At 35.7% G+C, this 21,596-nt stretch overlaps 3 protein-coding genes and 1 non-coding gene across 4 annotated transcripts in view; 1 reads left to right on the top strand and 3 right to left on the bottom strand.

Moving 5' to 3' along the window:
• Positions 1 to 325: 325 nt before the first annotated feature.
• LOC131525750 (uncharacterized) lies at positions 326 to 4,947 on the bottom strand. Its single transcript, XM_058753669.1, has 7 exons — positions 4,776 to 4,947; positions 3,759 to 3,867; positions 3,183 to 3,259; positions 1,868 to 1,996; positions 1,659 to 1,754; positions 786 to 878; positions 326 to 568 (listed from the first exon to the last, which is right to left on the bottom strand). Exons 1-7 carry the CDS (start codon positions 4,842 to 4,844, stop codon positions 494 to 496), a joined length of 648 nt encoding a protein of 215 aa, XP_058609652.1. The 5' UTR covers positions 4,845 to 4,947; the 3' UTR covers positions 326 to 493.
• A 1,128-nt stretch (positions 4,948 to 6,075) lies between these two features.
• Positions 6,076 to 13,208, bottom strand: LOC131525245 (homeobox protein NOBOX-like). Its single transcript, XM_058752627.1, is given in 10 exon segments — positions 6,076 to 6,900; positions 7,480 to 7,790; positions 7,859 to 8,265; positions 9,298 to 9,514; positions 9,730 to 9,833; positions 9,924 to 10,024; positions 10,118 to 10,224; positions 11,192 to 11,785; positions 11,788 to 12,120; positions 13,010 to 13,208. Coding segments are annotated over 9 exon segments (2,199 nt in total). The 5' UTR covers positions 13,044 to 13,208; the 3' UTR covers positions 6,076 to 6,900; positions 7,480 to 7,488.
• A 4,379-nt stretch (positions 13,209 to 17,587) lies between these two features.
• sdc3 (syndecan 3) overlaps positions 17,588 to 21,596 on the bottom strand; it is a 29,675-nt gene continuing 25,666 nt past the window's right edge. The window contains exons 4-5 of the mRNA XM_058753951.1: positions 20,065 to 20,296; positions 17,588 to 17,943 (exon numbers count right to left, since the gene is read on the bottom strand). Coding sequence (XP_058609934.1) covers positions 17,777 to 17,943; positions 20,065 to 20,296 — 399 coding nt within the window. The 3' untranslated portion in view covers positions 17,588 to 17,776. The remainder of the gene's footprint in view (positions 17,944 to 20,064; positions 20,297 to 21,596) is intronic.
• Positions 18,983 to 19,057, top strand: trnaa-agc (transfer RNA alanine (anticodon AGC)). Its single transcript has one exon. It is a non-coding gene; the product is annotated as a tRNA-Ala (tRNA).

Genomic DNA, 21,596 nt, shown 5'->3' with positions numbered 1-21,596 from the left:
TTAAGTGGAAGCTAAAGTATATGAAACAGTTTAAAGATATATTAATAAATATTTTAAATACTTTACTTGTCATGTATCATTGAGCATGCTGTGAAGATTTATGTGTTTGAAATTCATGCAATTATATCAAGCAATTCAAATGGTTATTACAGGGATTCAATTTCCCGTCTTTTCTTACACAAACAGCTTCAAGTTACTATCTCATAATCGTATAACCAGATCTAGCTTCTGGCTTGTGATCAAATGATAAGCATGACCGTGATGCATGAGAGAAACGTTACGGTTTAAACCGAATGCCTGCCAGTAAGGACACAATAATCAGAAACACATTAAGTACCTTTATTTTGCAAAAGCATACAATTAAGCATAGCCATGCCTGTTTGTGTTGCATGTGGTTGTTAGTATACGTGTGAATATTTGTGCTTAATATTTGTGGTTTAAACCCAAAGGGGTTTTTTGCATCATAAAACCATGCCTGAAGCACGCATTCAGTTTAAGCCTCATGATAGGAAGGGGGAGTGACTTGTGCTTTCATCTTGAGAGCCTCATCATAAGAAGGCAGCTTCACCTGTAAGTCAAAAACACAACATATATCCAAATGTTTTAAACCGTAGATAAATTATTATTAAATCTATTTGGTGTTAAACAATCACTCAAAAAATTGGGCAGTGACTTGGAATTGGAGGTTTACAATATATATGTAAAAAAATGTATATGTTATACAACAACATTAAAATTGCTGTATCGTGTGACAGTAAAACAAACTCCACTATAAATGCACTCACTGTCACAGTATTTCCAGTGTCAACACTGACGGCAGCCATACTTTCTGCTTTCAGGGCATAGAAACACCTCATTGACACATGAAGGACGTACGCCTGCACAAAAAACACAGGGATGCTAATACTGCCCAAATGCACCAAATTATTCTGAACATATAAATGAACACACACTTATATGCAAAACCATACAGAGGGGAGTTTAATTTCCCTCTACCTTTTCCCAAATCCTTCTCAAGGACAGAACACACTTTATGACTGGCTCCATACATCGCGTTCATTCCTCAAATCCCCCTTACATTCCCTTTTCTACAGCTAAAAAAGCTTTGCTTTAGACTGGACAAATCAGTCCAGCAGACAAAACAACACTGTGTGTGAATATAGGTGTGTGTTTGCAGGAGTTATTTTTATAGGATGATTACATGTATCATGTCATATCCACTACTATTTAAAAGTTTAGGATCAGTAATATTTTTTTAAGAAATTAATATTTTTAATCGGCAAAGATTGATCAAAACAGTGACAGTAAAGATATTTATGTTATAAAAGAAAAATGTATCATGGTTGCCTCAATCATTAAACAGCACAACTGATTTCAACATTGATAACAATAATAATAAATGTTTCTTGATCAGCAAATCAGCATATTAGAATGATTTAGAGTAATGCCATCACTGGAATAAATTACAATTTATAGACAAGTTATTTAAAATTGTAATAATAATAATTATAGTAATAATAAGTAGTTTTATAGTTTGGGTTGAAGAACCCAGTGAAACCCTTATTTTCTGGTTTAAATATAATTTTGAATCCCAGTTTTTCAATGTAGTATGAGACATTTGAACTTCATTATACACAAATACACACACGTATTTATACCTTCAGCAGTATGTCCAGCATAAAGAGAACTGAGTACTCCATGGTGAACTGGCCAATTTCCTCTTCATTCAACCTATCAACTCTCTTCTGACTCTTCTGTTAGAGACATACATACGTGTACACATTAATTGGGTAGAATTATGTTAGCCATGCAGTTTTCATGAAGTTATCATTTAGTTTTGTATCAAAATGTATGTTATGTATCTCACTACAGCTTGCAGCATGTCTCTGTAGTTGGGGGTCCCTGGCAGACCCCAGGCTCCACCAAACAGGGACAGAAAACTCAGACTCAGCTCCACAAACATCATCAGCACAAAAGGCAGCACAAACATCGGGCCCTTATACAGAGAGACACAAGTGATGAATTATCTTTCTATCAATCACACATTCAATCAGTCACACTCCACATAGAAAAAGGTAAGAAATTAAGAGAAAAAAACTATTTTTCCCTGTTATAGACTGATCAGATTTGAAATGTGTAGTTTGGAGAGAGCGCTAGGATTCTGTGTTTCACCACCTTCATAAATATTGAGACAAGCTCTCTTTCTGGAAGCTGGGTAAATATTGGTGTCGGCTGCAGAGTTGAAAATCTAAGGTGCACACTCGCACACACTGAACCACTGCTTATGCACACTTACACACGCACATGCATAAACATCCAATAAAACAAAAACAGACCAGACTTATTTAAAAGGTTTCACCACACAGATCGTTACGTTACAAATTTAGTATGTATATTTGTCTTCAGTAGCACAGATTTATTATTGTTCTTGTAAACTCCCCAATGACTAAATTATTTGCTGTGCTGAATATGGTGTGCATTCAAACAGCACAGAAACCATAGTATAATAATGGCATAAATATTCCAAGTTAAATTAAATATTTTTGTAAGTGAATGCTGTAAAGAAATATTTAGTGATATAATAACCTTTAGTGTCATGCATAAAACAATCACCTTAAAAAAACCCTCTTATTATAAATAACAAAAAAAAAAAAAAAAAACATAAATTGTGAATAAACTTTTTTTTTGTCGAAATGTGGTTCAGCATTGTATTTTATTAGTATGCTTGGGAAGATGAAACTAACACAGTATGTTCTTCTTGTAATCTGCTGTATTAAAAAAGCAAATGACAAAAAAAAAAAAAAAAAATGATGTAATTTTTTAAAACTAGACCTTAAAATGGTATATAGTCATTGCTTCATGCTTAAGTAACTATCAATTGCAATTCACCTAATGTAATATTTAATGATTTTTTTTACAGTAAATAAAAATACAATATAAAATTGAAACAATATATAAATATTTTTATTCCATTCATATCAATGCAGTTATTCATGTATTAATGTATTCAAACTAATATATCACTGTTTTTGCCATAAACCACATTTAATTAATTGATTTCTGTACAGATGTATTCAAACTAATGTATCACCGTGTTTCCCCCCCACATTTCCATTCATTTATGTTTAGAGTATAGATGGAAGCTGTATTTTTCCGTCAGTGGTAATAAACATGTACAGTACCTTGCGTTTAGAGAATAGGACCAGCACAGCAGAGATCGACATCAGAACCAGCATCAGAATTTGAGTGCTGATGTCAACTGGAAAGAAACAATTAACAATTCAATTTAATAAATTAAATTATTTCTATATCATCTATTGTTATTTTCATGGGGGTTTTTTTTTATGTTGTGCTAAATGACTAAGTAACTTACGTCTTATACTGAACAATATTTGGTCAAATGTAGCATTTAGGGATTTTTATATTGATTTCATAAAAAGTAAAGTTTCATTTTTTATTTTTTTTTTATTTTTATAAACCAAACACTAAAGGTGTTTTTATTTAATAAGACTACAAAATATGTAATATCCAGTGGGGACCAAAAGTCTGAGGTCAATGACAATCTGCAATTCAAAATGTCATTTAAATCTTGAAACATATGAAACAATTTAGAATTCTGAAATGCATTTTTGATACTGATCATGTGAACTCTTGGGACAAAACTTACAATGCAATTCTGAAATTCATAAGAAAAATGTAACTTTTGAACCTCATTTAATGTCTGAATGAAGTGGCTGAGTAGTGTGCAGTGAACTCACAGACACGCTGGCCCCTGGTAGCCTTTGAATCATGATAGGTGACAGAAAATGCCTCTTTATCCAATGAAACCATTAGAATGATGCCCACCAATTTCAGCACATTACCAGTCTAGAGAGAAGTGCACACACACACACACACACACACACACACACACACACAGAGGGTACAGATGAAATGAATGTGAATTCATAAGGGTAAATGTGTGTCTCAGTTTGTGTGTATTCTGGCAGCCAGTGTGTTTGGTCTCTTTCCTCCGAGCCAACACCAACAGAACAAGTTACACAAGAACAGCGGTTCATTCAGAAAAACCTGTAAAAGTGTAAATTACATAACATAGACACAACCTCCTCCCTCAGCTAGATATCATACGGAAGCTTAAATGCAGTCCGGTTGACAGAGGGTTTCCTGTAAACGTATTTATTCCTAAACCGATGATGCTCACAATTATATAGTGTGGTTTAAGTATCCATAAATGCTTTATAATAATCTAACTCAAATTGGAACATTGATTTCTCACTCACCATTTCATAATATGATCATAATGTGAAATTGTTTTTTAGTAGTCGATGTAGTTAGTACATTTAGTATCTCTCACTATCTGTCTTATCTATTGGTTGCTAAATAAATATCAGCTTCAGATAAAGAGATGGCAAGTGCTGTACAACAAACATTGTGTTAAAAAGAACAGTCAATATTGAATCTCAATCTGTGGCTCAGTAACGGACTGTGACTTCAAAATGGCGCCAGCTTCCTCTAAATGCAGTAACTTCTTCATTAAGTGTATGCACAAAAAACGGCAACAAAATGGGCGTGTTGTCTTACCAGAGTACAAAGCCTTCAAACATTTACTCTAGGAAGTATGAAAGTCCCTAGAATTACTGCAAGCGAATATGCACCTGATATGTTATACTAACAAACAATTACAAAGATTGGATTAGAACAGTAAGGCAGTAATTGTAATTATTTAAACACTTTGTATACAGTGTCTGTATGTGGTAATGTTTGCATGTTGTTACCAGATATAAGACAGCAAATGAGAGGGTTGCAGTGGTGACATGGCAGCAGAGGGTGCGTATTCCAGACATCTTTCTCTTCGTCTCTTTCACAATGACACAAACAAGCTGAAACACTCAGAAACTATCACGTAAATCCACCCTGTTACTGACGAACACACATGCACATGTAAGTTCCTGTGTGGTGGTCAGGGCTTCCTGTATACTTTCTGAGAACTTGATTATTTTTGTTGTTATCTTAGGCTGATTTGAATGATTTCTCAATTTCAGAGGGTATTTCAGTCTTCATGTTAAATTCTGATAAAGGGATAGATCTCATTCTATTACATCAAACACGAGCCTACAAATAAATGAAATACTGCTAAGAGGCAATAACCAACACATATTTATGGCCACACACACACACACACACACACACACAACATCAGGCACTGAAACCACAGTTTTCTTTGACACTAACTTTAAAAACTCTCTAAGTGACTGTTCAAATCTAAGAAACATAAATATTTTTAAAAATCTATACAGTATAATTAACTTAGTTTATAATTAGTTTCTCCAGTTAATTATCTCATTTAGTAATTACAGTATCTCACAAAAGTGAGTACACCCCTCACATTTCGGCAATCATTTTAGTGTATCTTCTCAAGGGACAATTCTATAGAAAGATGTTAGGTCCTTGTGCTGTGCTTCAGGTGCAGAAGCTGGCTTCAAAAAGCAGATGCATGAGTACTGCCAGCATTGCTATAGAGGTTGCAGAAGCAGAAGTTCAGCTTGTCAGTGCTCAGACCATACGCCGCACACTGCAACAAGTCTGTTTGCATGGATGTCATCCCAGAAGGAAGCTTCTTCTGAAGCTGGCTTACAAAAAGCCTGTAAATAGTTTGCTGAAGACAACCTGTCCAAGAGCATTAATTACTGGAACCATGTGGTCTGATGAGTCTAAGGTAAACTTGTTTGGATTAAGGCAGTGCTAGATAACAACGATGCCCCTACAAAATATTGACACTTTGGACACAGTTTTGACGTGTTCACTTAGGGTGTACTCATTTTTGTTGCCTGTTATTTAGACAATAATGGCTATATGCTGAGTTATATTTAGAGGACAGTAAATCTTTACTGCTATACAAGCTGCACATTGACAACTCTAAAATATATCAAAGTTTCATTTGCATAGTATTGTCCCTTGAGAAGATATACTAAAATTATTGCTGAAATGTGAGGGGTGTACTCACTTTTGTGAGATACTGTATATTATTTAATTGTACTTTTTGCACAAACTATCTTTTAAACTTCCTTTTTGGTGACCACTGAATAAATAGTTCCTCATGAATTCCTCACTTAACATGACCCAAGTTTGCATTTCCAGTCATTTTATTTGCAAGTATTTAGAGGTAACAAGCAAACATGTCACAGACATTATCTTTATCTCGCAACATTTCTCACCATATCTGAAAGCAACCATAGACAGGAAATGAAAGGGAACTAGAGCATGCATTTGCGTATGTGTGAGGGTTATATTAACACTGCGGGGGTTTGTGGTGTAATGATCATGTTTCTGCCATCTTTTCAAATTTTCTTTGTGCAAATACATACAAAAAGATCTGTCCTGGCCTTAACTCCACTTGAGAGAAGCCGAGTAAAGCTATGGAGAAAGAGAATAAAAGTATGTAGTGATGAGAGTGACGAGGAGGCGAGCCATAACATAGGAGAACTGAATGCTTCAACAAAACTTTCAAACAGACCTCAGAAGTGTGCTGTAGAGGATTGCGCAATCACTTCAACTGAGATCAGTGCTCTTGTAAAACAGCGCCCCCTTGTGGCAAATGCTAGTCTATTTTACAGGTGCTCTCACACACTGTACACACATACTTTCCTTTAATCTGCGATTAAACCAAAAGGGGGGCCTGAAAATAAAGGTTTGTCCTGGGCCCTCCGATTCCTGTTTGTGACTGTAGGTATGCATCAGTCTAGTTTACTAGTCTAATAAAACTTGCGAAGATGCATAACAAAAACACAGAAAATCATCAGTGAAAGAGCATTTTAATAGCTCCTGCACAAAACAACAAAAAACAGCAGACAAACATATAAAGAAAGAAAATATCGCTCGCAGATCTTCACAGTCAGTACCCTGAAATACAACACAGACATTTATCAGTAATATTAGGCAACACAAAAGGCAATATACATTTAAATGATATAGAAAATTTTAAATAAAATTTAAATGAAACGAAAATAAAATAAAATGTAATTATAATACATTAAATTTACTTAAAATTCGATTTAAATTTATACAGTTTTTTTTTTTTTTAAACAACATGTTTTATTATTACTAAGTTACTATTATTAGTCTTAGTTATTGATAGTTGTTTTTCCTTTTTCTTTTTGAATATTTATTATTATTTCACTTTTAGTTTGAGTTATTTTAGTTAACTAATACAGCATTGGCATTTAGCTGAAATGTGTTTTAGTCTTTTAATTAAGTTTTTAATTTTTTTATTTCAGTTAATGCTTATTTAATTTCAATTTACAAAAAAATGATTTAAGTTTTAGTTAACTATAAGCACCCCCTGTCAGCCCCCTGACACCAGTTTGAAAACCCCTGATGTAGTTCTCAAAAATGATAATTACTCATTGTTCTTCAAGCAATTATACAAAACAAAATATGAACATATAGACTCTCCATACACATAATATAAAACTGCATCACCTGCTGTTGTTAAAAGTTGATCGGTGAGAAATCGCAGTGAAAATTAGGCTCTGCCTCACTGACTCTGATTGGCTGGCCATGGCCCATGTCTTCAGACTCTACTTTGACATTGGGCAGCAGGGGGTCAGGGGTGGGTTTGGGTAGGCTGGGCTGCGGCGGCACTCCTTCGAGCTGAATGTAGTGCTGCTGGGGCAGGAGCTGGGAGTATTGGCTTTCGTGACCCTGTGATGATAACTGTGGCCGAAATACTGCCTGTGTATACTGACCCGACTGACCATACATGTCAGTTGTCCAAGGGTAGGTCTGAAATGCTTCATAGAAACATATAGGTTACTACTTTAAGATGTTTGTTTCAAAAGGTTTAATGTGGTTGACTTACCATGAACTCCTGACTGAGGCAGCATCTGGTTGCCGGTTTGAGACTGGAGATAGGCATGTCCGCTGCTGGTGTATGCAGGCAGAGTGTTGCTGGTTCCTGTGGTGAGGGGCAGATAAGGAGCGTTGCTGCTCTCTGTGGGGTTGGGTGTGAGGTAAGGAGAGGGCGTGAGGTACGACAGGTGCGAGTACTGGGGCAATATTGTGCTGGACTGTTGGGGCATAAGACAACTGGACTTTTGTGGTAACAGAGTGTTTGTTTGCTGAGGTAGGAGATTATTTGTCTGCTGAGTTAATAAGGTGTTAGACTGTTGAGGAAATGTGTTGAGCTGGAAATTTAGAGCGCTGTTCTGTGGAGCAGAAGTCATGTAGTCCAGCTTTACAGAGGTGCCCAAGCCGTCATAGTCAAACCTGTGAACAGCAAAAACACATTTGAGAAACTATATCATGTGACATTAAACAATTTAGGTGATATTTCCTCAAATCTGTAGTGTTGGGCCTTCACAGTGACAAAGAACAGCTGGGTGATGTGCATGTGTCCAGCGATTTTGAAATAAGTTTAACTTTATGTAAACAAGCAGTGAGGTGCATTAAGTATAATAAAAATCATTTTAGTAATAATGATAATATTAATAACAATAGTAATAATAAATCATACTAATTTGAATTAATGTCAATTAATATTATAATAATTGATTTATATAAATAACAAACATTATGAATATGTCTGAATATGTTTGATTGATGCAATAATAATCTTGTTCCTTTTATGACAGTTTAGAATATTCATTTTTATAAGCAAGAAATGTCAGTCAAAATAAAATGACATCTTTTTGTTGTTGTTTTTTTAACAGCAGTATACTACTTCGATTTTCTTATGCTCGACAAGGCTGCCTTTACTTAAAAACAGTAAAATTGTGAAATATTATTACAATTTAAAATAACTTTTAAATTATTTCCGTGATGGCAAAGCTGAATTTTCAGCAGTCTTCAGTGTCACGTGATCATGTAGAAATCATTCTAATAATGCTGATCTGGGGCTCAGGAAATTGAAAACAGTTGTGCTGCTTTAATATTTTGATGTATTCTTAAGATTCTTTGATGAATAGAAAGTTCAAAAGAACAGCATTTATTTGAAATATCATTTTTTGTATAATATCCTTACTGTCACTTTTGATCAATTTAATGTAAAAATAAAACAAGAAAAAAACCTCACTGACCCCAAACTTTGTAACGGTAGCGTACATCCTATTTGTGATCAGACTGTCAAATGCTATGGCCAGTTATGCTGACTACCAATCATATTAAGCTGCAGTAACACCTGCTACTGTGACTGTAGTACAGACCTCCACCTCTGAAAATCACTGTATAAGATGCTCTGTGCTGACGTCTAGTGTTTAACAAAGGAAATGCAGGAGATGAGTAACCTAGTTTCATACTAACCCCGTGTCAGTCTGCAAACTCAGCGGCATTGTGTCTGTGGGCTCGCTGTGTTCAGGTGTGTCCAGCAGCAGGGACACGGTGTGAGTAGGGGGGTTGTAAGCCGTGATAAGAGGCAAGGAAGCACGCCGTATCGGAGGAGGACTGTGCATAGGAGGGGGCATGTACTCCAAAAAACCTCCTTGAGACACACAAGGTGCCATATCAACACAAGCTGTACCTGATGAGCACAGAAAATTGCATTTGTTTAAAAAACAGGTGTCCATGTTTTGAATGTGTCGGCATTTTCAATTCAAATTAAATAGTTTAATTAAATGACTTAAATCCTATAGTCCTTAAGCTAACTAAAGGGTTTAATCCCTAATGCATAATTGAATTAAATAGCTTAAAATATAGCTTAATTAAACTGTTTAGGTGTATGTCTGAAAATGTGACCTGGTGGACTGGTGCAGCTGGTCCGGATGGTACTGTAGGGAGGAAGTGTGTTTCCAGGCTTGGCATGTTGAGATGTAACAGCAGGAGCTGTGAAAACTGGTGGCCTGCACACATACAAAATAACTGTATAAGCGATTATATGCATTTTTCATCACACAGTGTGTTAGCTGCATTGCGTCAGTGGGGTCACTTACCTGTTGACCTGGACACAAGGTTGACCTCGACTAGCAGAAGGCTTTTTTGCTGTGGCTTTTGCTGTTTTTCTCCACTTGGCTCGACGGTTCTGAAACCACACCTGATGTGAGGATCAGAGTACAATTATTGACACTTGCATGCATTTAGATTCATTTAATATGATCCTAAGGAATGGATGTCCGTGAACAGTGACCATGATTCTCTGGGGCGTAACACCGATGGAGGCAGCGATCTCCTTTCTCTTGTCTCCATCAGGGTAGTGATCGTCCTGAAACACACGCTCCAGCTCCTCCAACTGATCTATATACATCAATGTTAAAAACAGTTTTTGCTGCTTCACATTTTTTTTTGGAAACTCATACAGTACCATTTAAATGTAATAATAACACTTCTATTTAACAAGGCTGCATTAAATTGATCAAAAGTAACAGTAAAGACATATTTAAAGATACAAAAGTTTTCTATTTCAAATAAATGCTGTTTTTTTTTTTTTTTTGCTTTTTACTTTCTATTCATCAAAGAATCCAGAAAATAACGGATCACATTTTCTACAAAAAAAAAATGAAGCAGCAACTTGTTTTCAACACTGATAAAAAATAAAAATAAAAAATGTTTCTTTATCACCAAATTAGCATATTAGAATGATTTCTGAAGGATATGACTCCGAAGACTGGAGTAATAGATGCTGAAAATTCAGCTTTGCCATCACAGAAATAAATTTCATTTTAAAATGTATTATAATAGAAAATATTTGTTTTGAATTGTAATAATATTTCACAATATTATCACTGTATTTTTGATTAAATAAATGCAGCTTTGTCATCAAAAGACTTCTTCCAAAAACATACAAAAAAATCATTCCAAATTGATGTGTGTGCGTTTTACTTTTTTTTTTTTTTGAGTTTATAAAATGTGAGTTTATTGATAGATAGATAGATAGATAGATAGATAGATAGATATTACAGATGGTCCATGTCCATAATTGCATCTGTAATGTTTATCTATCAATAAACTCACATTTTAAACATAAGCATTCTTCAGTGGAACACAAAATAAGATATTTTGTCCATACAATGAAAGTTAGTAGGGGTCCAAAACAACACTGGACTCCATTGACTTACATTGCAAGATATTTCAAAATATCTTCTTTTGTGTTTCTGCAGAAGAAAGTAGGTTTTACAGATTTAAAATGACATGAAAGTGAGTAACCGATAAGAATATTTTCATTTCTGGGTGAACTATGCCTTTAATATGTACATTCTCTCACCGGTGCTGTAGAAGGTGCGAGTTTTCTTCTTTGGAGGCATTAGAGGAGTATCCATGCTGATGGAGGGTAAAGCCTGACTGCTGGTTTCTCCACCAACTGAGGTCAGAGGTATAAGAGGGGCCACTCTGTTGGCGAAACGGGTGTAGCGGCGAGTGCTGTACACCTGCCGCAGCGTCACCTCCAGCTGTCCTGTGGGTACATCGGTCCTGCTTCCATAGGGCCGTTTACCCAAGCACGGGGCCTCCAGCTGGGCCTGTGGTAGGAGGTGAGGTTGAAGTAGAGACTGGGGCTGAAAGGGGAGTACTGTGGCATTTTGATGGGGTAATGTGATAGATAACGGTCTGGGTGGGGATTTTACAGGGGGCTGCTGGGGGAGATCTGAAGATTTGGGGGGGCATAACAAAAGGTCTTCATTCATACATCTCTCCACCGACTGATCACACACCATCACCAGGTCTATTGTGCAGTCTGGGCCCATCTGCAAAATGCAGTCATCTTCTAGAGGTGGCACCAGCAAGTCGCTTGCCTCTGCATTATCATCATCAACTGTCTTTGTTTCATAATTTTTGAAACCTAATGTACTTTCCTGCTCACCTGGTTATATTTTTCATCGGTTTCTACATTATCTACTTTCTTGTTTGTCTCTTCGTCATCTTCTGTGCCTTTTTCATTTTTCTGTGTGACATCTTCAGTTTTGTTTTCTTCCTTGTCCGTCTCTAGTTTCCCATCTTCAGGTTCTTGACCTATTGTCCAATTCTCCTCAGTTATTTTCTCTAGTTTCACCTCAGCATCCCTCTTGAACTCCTGTGACTCCTCGTCTTCCACCTCTTCTCCATCACTGTTTTTCTCTCTCTCATTCTCTTGCTCGCTGTTTCTGTATCTACAATATGCTCTCTGCTCATCCTCTTCACACAGAGGACATGGACCATCTGTAAATATGACATGGCATGAAAAAGACAATATCTACCCAGAAAAGAACGCTTATATGTTAACAAGCAAACTCGCAATTAATTAAATCTACTTCAATTCAGAACTGATTCAGCATTCCGTCATAGAAAGGTGCATTATTATCTGCCTGGCATATAGAACTCTCAGACTTTGATTCCAAAGGGCTAGTTCACTTACAGTTTTATCATTTTACTCACCCTCATGTTGATCCAAACCTGTTTGACTTTATTTGGTTGAACACAAAAGTTACTTTAACAAATGTTGGTAACCACACTGTTTTGTTACCCCTGACCTCCACCGTACAGGCCAAAGAAGAAGAAGAAATCTCTTTTTTAATAATTTTTTTTTTTATGTTCCTCAGAGGAAAGTCTAATGGGTTTGGATCGAGATGAGGCGAGTAAATAATGACAGAATTTTCATTTTGGGCGAACTATCCCTTTAACTTGGAGACATGGCTCGCCTTTCATAAAATAAACTCTTATTTTCTAGATTTAACTTAAATGTTTTCAGTCATTACAGTTCAGACCTCTTACAAAGTAAGACTGCAAAAACAATTTAAAACTCCAAACTGTCTTTGTGTTAAATTCTACAGCTTTTCAAAGAACGTGAACAATTTTTTAAAAACGTGTGTGTGGTGGGAAGAATAAAAATATTATTCCCAGAGATTTAAACATTATAAACATTACTTAAAGTTGTGAAACGTGACGTTTTCTTCACTTGCGTATTTCCCGCTAATTAGAGAATAAATTGAACCTCCGCCCTGAGTATCAAACCATTAGACCTGTTATCCGTGTAGAAATTAGACCAATTAGACAATTATCGGTGTCAAAAACAATGAGTCAATCAACTAATTTACAACAAATCACCCACCGTAATCACTGGCAAACAAGGCATCTTCAGCCATCGTGTTGCGCACACGCACAGACCTCTATCTGTAAACTAGATATTAAAGTGATTGAGCTTGAGTGAAGCGCAAACTCTAGCCTGAGTATTGATTGATAACCTGTAGACGCTGCTCAGGTTACATCACGTGACATGCACACCAGGCGTGTTTCCGTCAAGTTCAGTGTCGCTGCAATCATGCGCGCTTGACCTTCAGTAATATTCATGCAATTTCACTTGTCTTGACCAGGGTTGCATTCAGCAATATCTGTCTTCATAAGCACTGTGGTAGACTTAAATGTCATATTTTCATTGTTTGTAGATTAAATGAAATTGAAAATGAAGAAAAAACACAGTAGCCTATATAGAAATATATAGCCTATGCCTATAATCATAAGACTTGATATAAGGTTTGTATATATAAATTTTATTAGAAATGCAACAAAAAGTCTTCATTTTAAATTAATTGTTGACTCATCTGACCTTATTTTTCTTTGTGAAATTACTTTATGGGTCAAACTTAATTTAATTGTGAAGCACAAATGTTTTGCTTTCATATAGCCTATTCTTTATATTAGATCACAAGGATTCATTTTCAAAGAATAAAAATATGGAGTTCACAAACAAGTTAAAAACTAGGTCTGCAGCTATGGGTATATTCCTGTGTTATTTTAGTATCATTGAGGTATTATTATAATTTCTAATTAAATATTTTTCATTTTCAATTGTAATTTTAAATGTCTATATAGTTTTGTTAATTATTATTTTAGTTTTAGTACTTTTAGTTTAAGTTAATTAACTAAAGAGGAGAAATCTTGCCTTTTTAACTATTTAGCTAGTTTTAGTTAATAACCCTGTTCCAAATTCAGTGAGCGGTATTCTGTTATTCTCTCAAAAGAGTTTGTTTTGCTTTTTTTAATACATTCTACCATTGTGTAAAACTGGTAGCCTCATCAATTAATGATGATGTTAACATTGTGGCTGATGTTGCTTCTAATTCATACATGACAGCAAATTAACTCAAGCACATTGCATTGTAAGATGCCAAATTCTAAGTACTTAGTATACATACTACAAATACAGTATAGTAAGAATAGTATAGTACCATGTTATTCCATCATAGCCAGCTTCAGGCTTTTAACCAATTAAATCACAGCAGCTACAGAGATAACCAATCAGGTTTTATTTAGAATAGAGTGGCATATTAGTGACAGAACTTTGCCTCTTTATACACAAATCAACCAATGAGGAAAAAAAAAAAAAAAAGAAGGAAAACAAAGAAAAACAAAAGTTCTTTAAAAAAATGTGCATGTATAAAACCACGCTGGGCGACCGTCAGACCAGGACCATGCTGGTCTGTGATTGGCACACAGACACAGGAAGGCCCGCCTCATATTTGGCTATGAATAGAAAGAGTGACAGGTTACAGGTAGAAATGAGTAGAAAAGACCGCAATGCAAACTCAAAGTTCCACTGACGTCCATAACGTTAACACACAGTGACCTCCAGACGCTCCAGAATGGACAGGTGCATGTTTGTTGTTGGGAGGTGGGGGCTTCACAAGGACATGTGAATGTGTTGCTCACAAGATTAGATTGTAGGAGTGGTGGGATGAAAGCTGTGAATGATCAAAATATTAAACCTCCAGCACCAACAGCTTGTTTTGTACAAAAAAATGTTAAACAATCATCACGTCTTAATACCTGAATTTCACATACTAATTGTAGGCTTGCAACTATATGTTTAGCATGTAAGCAATTGATTAACATTATTCAAGTCAATATTCCAATTAGACACTAATGATTGCTGAGGTTTTGTGAGCATTGATTGTTAAATCCAGTATCTTAGACACAACTGAAGACAAATCCTGAAGTAATAGATACGGTTTTTTGTAACGAAGGTTATTGTGTTTCACTTCATCTGTTTTTTGACAAATTAATTAATCAAAAACATAAGCATTATAATTATTTTCTCAATAATTACAAATACTAATAATTGCATTCTTTTTTTGCAATATATTTATAACTTCCTCTGTGTTTAGTTGTTGTAGATCAGTTGCAAATTCATTTCTATCTTTGTTTGGTCTATGTCTAAGTCTCAAGGTTAAAATGCTTCATGTTTCATTGTTCCACGTAAAAAGTGACATAATTATGCAAACATTTACAAGTCTTTATTTTACATGTGAACATATAGTGGTGTAATGGCATCGCTGCTATTCTTTAGACATCTACTAGATGGTGTACTTATTCAGTAGACTGAATATTACAGAACAGACAGCCAAGTAGAAAATGTGAATATTGGTAAAAGAAACCCCCAAATATCGGTCAAACCGATTATCGTTCTTGAACTTTTATTCAGTGTCCAGGAGACTGGCCCTTACTATAGTAATTTACTTAAAGGTGTGCTGTGATGGGTCAGAAATCACTCTAGGTTTTATTTACAAGGCCGAGGCTGTGATGCTATGTAACATGTTTTGTGTGTTTGTGCAATTGTCAGTGTCACATAGCAATTTAAGTGCAGGGAGAGGAGAATATGTCCCCACAACGGAAGAACTATTGGGGAGTGAAACACACTTGCAGATGCATTAAAACAAGCCAATATTCACACATACATACTCGCGCACACAGTCAGGACATGATCACACAGAGTACAATATTCAATCTACAGGTACTGTTGCACAGGTGTGACATTACAATCGTAGACTGAAGTACAACCACCCCATATGGGTCTCAAGATTTCCCCCACCTGCCTAAAATATTCCATTGAGAACAGTGTGGCGTCTTGAATGTGCTCTAGTACACACACTCAGTCGGATATGCTTGTGTGTAAAAAATCATCACCATGCATTCTAAACGCATGATTTGTGATATAACCGGAAGCGTTATTTGATGTCAAGTTTCAGTGTTATGGCAGCTTTACCCTCAGCGATATGTTTATAAACGGGGATGGGTATAATTCTCCATTACTGTGGATATAAAAAGGAAATTTCGAGGACAGAGTGCTGATACAAACCATCCCAGATTGGATATAGTACATTTACATGATCAGATATTTAAAATGATATGTGTTAAGACAAGTTGTCATCATTTCAGCGTTTTGCTAACATCTTGTGCTACAGCTGCGAGTAACACTGACATCACACCACATGACATGTCACATACATTCTGAGCATGTCAACCACAGAGACTGTTGTTGATAGCTTGTTATTGCTAATTCATGCATTTCTAGTCATTTTGTTTTTATGAATTAAATGTATCCTGACATAAACACAATAACAGAGGAAAAAGTAACAGTAATTTTGACAATAATCACTGAAATCGCACTACTTAAAGGCTTTCAGCTCAGATATCTTTGTTAGACAAGCTATTTTTCTCCCAAACCATTAGGTTTACGTTCACCAACCCCCTAATCGCACAAGTTCCTACAACATCCGTTTTGAGCATGACCGTCCATCAGGGTTGTTTGTGTGGCATGTATGAGAGTTTGTGAGTGAATGTGGCGGTGAGAGAGACTAACCTTGTGCTTTCAAAACAAAAACCAGACGCTTGACTAATAATAAACCCGAGCAAAGGTTTCAGCATTACTCCAGGTTAAACTGACAAAAAACTGGATAATGATAGCATATGTGTCTGTGTGTTTAATTTCTTACTACAATAGCATGGTTAAAAGCTTGACAAAAATAAAGAGTCGAGTTGATATTTACACCGATAAAACCTTACTGCACAGCTAAATAGATAATATCCTTCACTACGAATATTATGATCACCATTTTCCTTCCATTCAGAGCTGCTGATATATTATTGATTATTACTAATGATTACTAAAGTCTTTATACAGAGCAGAGGAGAGGCTATTCCTCTGATTCTATGCATGCGCTCCCTCACAGCAAACCTTCAGTGTTTTTAATGTGCTGTGTACATGTTTCGGGCTCCCTGCTCCAAATGGACGGTACCGTTGTGCTGACACACGCTCTCACCAGCAGAGGGAGTCGGGCCGAGTGTGTGCACCTGTGCGTGTGTGCGCGCGCATGAGTCTAGGCTGGGGTCACAAGGGCACCTTAGACATACAATCGCACACATATGCGCAAGCACACACACACACACACGCTCGCTCTGCTAGAGCTCTGTTTCTAGCACCAGGGAAATGGAAGGCACCACACAACGTTGGATCTATGACCTTGGTGACAGAAGAGTATTTCGAGTACACTCCAAATTCCTCCTCTATTTCTGCCATGCAACTCTTATTTCTGCTTCTTTTTCTTCCTCTCGCTTGACTTTCACAATCCCTCCATGACCCCAACTGTGTTCTTTTCCTCTCCCTCATTTTTCATGCTGTTTTTTTTTTTTTGCTCCCATAATATTGTGCAGGAAACACATCTGAAACGCAGTGTCTTTACAAAAAAAAGATTCAGGTCATAATTTCATAGAACAACGATCCTAAACATATCAATAATAACGTTCTTAAAAAAAGTTTTTTTCTTCTCTGTGTACGTGTAGATTCACGTCCTGCCCTCTCTGGCCCGCCCCCACCCCAAGTCCCACCCACAACCAATTCCATTTTTTCTACATTGATCTTTTTCAGTTTTTTTTTTTTTTGGAAAAGAAAGTTCCGAGTCCGTGGAATGAGAGGCACTCTCATGGGGAAACAATGGAAGAAAGGGATCAAAGGAAAAGGGATGAGATGAAAAGAAGGAAGGGGGGGTCAGATAGAGATGGGACAAGGTTGGAGAGATAAACGAGGATGAACGTATGAATGTTAGGCGTAGAATTCTTCCTGCTTGTCTGGTTTCTGGTAGGTGACGGTGGCTTGTTTAGGCTCCTCCAATGTGTAGCTGCCTTCATCTTTCTTTTTCATCCGGTAGACGAGTAACATTACGAGGAATGCTGCGAAGAGTGCTCCGACTACACCTCCGACAATCACCGCTGGAGAAAGAACAAGAGACATTGATTACTTACAGCATTTCAAATTCAAATCATTATGAACACTTCAACAACAATTATGTTCTATCCCACCATCCATAAATGTGCAAATGTCTCTGGGTCAATGACAAAAAAAAAAAAAAAGTATTCAAGATAAAAAATATGATTTAAATTTTATTTTTTAAAATCAAGTCATATCTTTTCATATGGTTTTGGGGGGGGGGGGATAATAATAAATAGCTATTTATAATATTATAACAAAATTGATTTACTGTTTATTTTTCCTAAGAAATAATAACAGATTACATTTTATAATTTATAAAAATATATGAATACAATACAAGTTTATTTCAGAAATGTAAACATTTATTTTAAAATTTAACTTAATTTAAAAACATGTTAAGGATTTCAGGCATTGTATGTACTAATTGAATTTTTTAAACAAATCAATAGGACAATAAATATAAAAATAAATCAATTGTTATGACACTGACCCCCCTCTCATTATGCTGAAAATCAGTCAGAATTTAGGGGATGCAATGCCAGCAATAAGCACAACTACAAATGGACTCTTCTGAAGGAGACAGCTGATATCAGTTTCATTGATGTTTTTGAACCAAACACACTTCATGATAAAAAACCAAACCAATGAAAAGACAGAGAAATAAAGACACAGACAAACAAACATAAAACATATTTAATCAAGGCAGGGAGAGTTTGGAGTCTCTCTAAACTAAAGCTTAACTGCGAAAATTGAAAATGCAAAAAACGAGCTAAAATCCAACTAATTTCACGCTATAGCCTGCGACTCCTACATCTTTACCTATGACCAGGAAGTCTGCAAATACAAAGGCAAACAGTCCTCCAATCAGAATGGCTGAGGAGAGAGAGACAGCATATCAGATGACAGAGAGAAACGAGAGGGGAGATGGAGACAGAGAGGCAGCAAAACAAACAGAGAAGGTGAACGTGAACAAGGAAAAAAAGACAAAGAGCAGAAGACCGTGTTCTCCTCAGAGAGCTAAAATAAAGTCCACTGGAGGCTTTCCTGTAGCTCAACTAGTAGAGCATGGCGCTAGCAACGCCAAGATCATGGGTTCGATTCCCAGGGAAAGCAAGAGCTGATAAAATGTAAAAAACTGTAACTTGAATGCAATGTAAGTCGCTTTGGATAAAAGCGTCTGCTAAATGCATAAATGCATAAATGTAAATGTAAATGGAGGCTCTTGCTTGAGATCATAAGAGCAAGCTGCTGTTAAAGGGATAGGACAGCAAAAATATAAATCATTTTTGAGTGAACTGTTCTTTAAACAACTGTTACTCCAAACATAATACTCCTACTAATAATATTGCTAACAACTAATGACTAATTTTTGTGAAATGCCATTTCATGCTTGAACCTTGAACACAATATTTACATTACGGTTCATACGTTTGGGGTTAGATGGTGGAAAAAGATGTTTTTCTTTTCTCAAAGAAATTAATACTTTTATTCAGCAAGGATGCATTGAATTGTTAAAAGTGACAGTAAAGACATTTATAAATGTTACAAAATATGTCAAATTTATTTGTTTAAATAAATGATGACCTTTTGAACTTTCTTTTCATCACAGAATCCTGAAAAATGTAATGTTAAGCAGCACAACTGTTTTCATTGAGAATTCAAATGATAAAACATTGATAATAATAATAAAGTTATAATAAAGAATGATTTCTGAAGGATCATGTGACACTGGAACACTGGACACTGGTGAAAATTCAGCTTTGCCATCACAGGAATAAATGACATTTTAAAATATATTAAAATAGAATGGTTATTTTAAATTCTAATAATATTTCACAACTTATATTTTTACTATATACTTTACTGTTTACTTATAGTACACATAAGAGACTTCTTTCAAATACACACACACACATATAATAGGATTTTCAGTTCAGTCAGTGTGGTCGATTAATCTTACAAGCAACAGGGAGACAGACAAAAACATGTACAAAAATAAAAAATGAAAGATATATACACAAGACAAATAGACAGACAGGTTCAAAGACAGAAGCGAAAAGAAAATGGAGAGACTGAACTGGGTTGTGGGAGTAGGTTTGAATGTGTCAGGCATCCCTCACCTATCAAAACTTCCTTCCTCTCAAGGATGTTCTTCTGTGGAAGTTGAGCGGCTGAGCTTCCAGCAGCATCTACTGTGTTACCAGACAAATCTGGTTCTCCTGCCATGCCAGGCTCCCCTTTGCCTCTCCTGACCTCGTTGCCTTGGCGACCTTCATTCTCGCGGATTTCAAAATCACCACTTGGACCTGGTCCTGCAACTTCATTATTTACAGTTTCAGCTGGTGTTGGTGTCTAAATGAGGAATAAAAAAGGAAGGAAGAATGATAACCCTTCACAATTGCACAACAGATCATGTACAGCTGAAAAGAACATTTCCAGATAAACAGAGGAAAACTGATGACCGACTTTTCTATTCTTGGTTTTAATATATTATAAACTTGGTTTTTGAGAGTAGAATTAGCAAAGATGTCTGATAAATCATTTGATGAAAGTGTGGTTTTGATGCAGTATGTACATACTAAATCAATGGAATTCATTCACAAATGATAGAACAAATAATGCCACTCATTCTTTGTTCTTTTATTGTCATAAATGTCCAAAAACCTTTTGGGGCCACCGCATTTGATCCCAAAGGGAATAAGAGAATACTTACAGAGCAAAGCATTCATGTCAAAAGTAATAATGGGATAGGGATGCACATTATATTGACACTATATCGGTTATTGGCCAATATAAGATTTAAAAGCACCTATACCTGACCTGTCGACAATGGATATTTAACTGTGCATTTCCACTATTTTAACAGTTAGATTGCCTTTGCCCACATGTAGTGCTCACTTAAGTGATTTATTTAAAAAAATTATTTAATCTTTAAAACTAATAATTTAACAATACTGTAATATTCAAATAATACTTATAAATAAATGTAATCTTTAACAAGTCTCAAAATAAATATCCATTTTTAAATCTGTTTGTAGATTTTTAAATGTTGTGCTGCCTAAATTCACTTGATGCATTTAATGATTTTAATTTTTAGCGTTTTATGTTTAATTAAAGATTAGATCATTCTTAAATTAATTAAGATTTTAATATCTACCATTTATTAAAAATAATTACTTGCTCAGTATTGGCCGGAATTTTCATACCGGTGCATCTCTTGGAATATTATTTATTTGTTAATTTTATTTATGTATGTATGATTGTCAGCATATCTGTATTAGTCAGAATTTAATACTGATGCATCCTTACATTGAGTATTATTTATATATATATATATATATATATATGATATATCATATGTGTGTGTGATTTTTTTAAAACGAAATATCTCCCTTTGGAGTGGAGATTTGTAACTTTGTAGATCTTTTTATGCCCAAACATACACACTACAGTGCACACTGATTAAAATTCAAAAAGTGAAAAAGCTTAATAGGACCCCTTTAACGCAGCTTTAATCGCCTTTTTGGTAACATCATTACTTAACTGACCACGACATTGCATGCTCGTAGTTTATTTCGCGCTTTGATATTAAATGATCAGGCTGCAGTGCGCGCCGGCACCTTTGCGCGTGCAATTGAAGATCTCGCGCTGC

The sequence above is a fragment of the Onychostoma macrolepis genome, chromosome 19 (assembly GCF_012432095.1).
Source record: "Onychostoma macrolepis isolate SWU-2019 chromosome 19, ASM1243209v1, whole genome shotgun sequence".
Classification (NCBI taxonomy): Eukaryota; Metazoa; Chordata; class Actinopteri; order Cypriniformes; family Cyprinidae; genus Onychostoma; species Onychostoma macrolepis.
This window is presented reverse-complemented; position numbering and strand designations above follow the sequence as displayed.

Excerpts from the sequence above, each read along its gene's own strand:
- LOC131525750 (XM_058753669.1), bottom strand. The coding sequence starts at position 4,844 with ATGTCTGGAATACGCACCCTCTGCTGCCATGTCACCACTGCAACCCTC. Across the intron at positions 3,868-4,775 it reads CATTTGCTGTCTTATATCTG|ACTGGTAATGTGCTGAAATT; the intron begins GTAACAACATGC and ends ACTTCTCTCTAG. Across the intron at positions 879-1,658 it reads TGCTGGACATACTGCTGAAG|GCGTACGTCCTTCATGTGTC; the intron begins GTATAAATACGT and ends TTTTTTGTGCAG.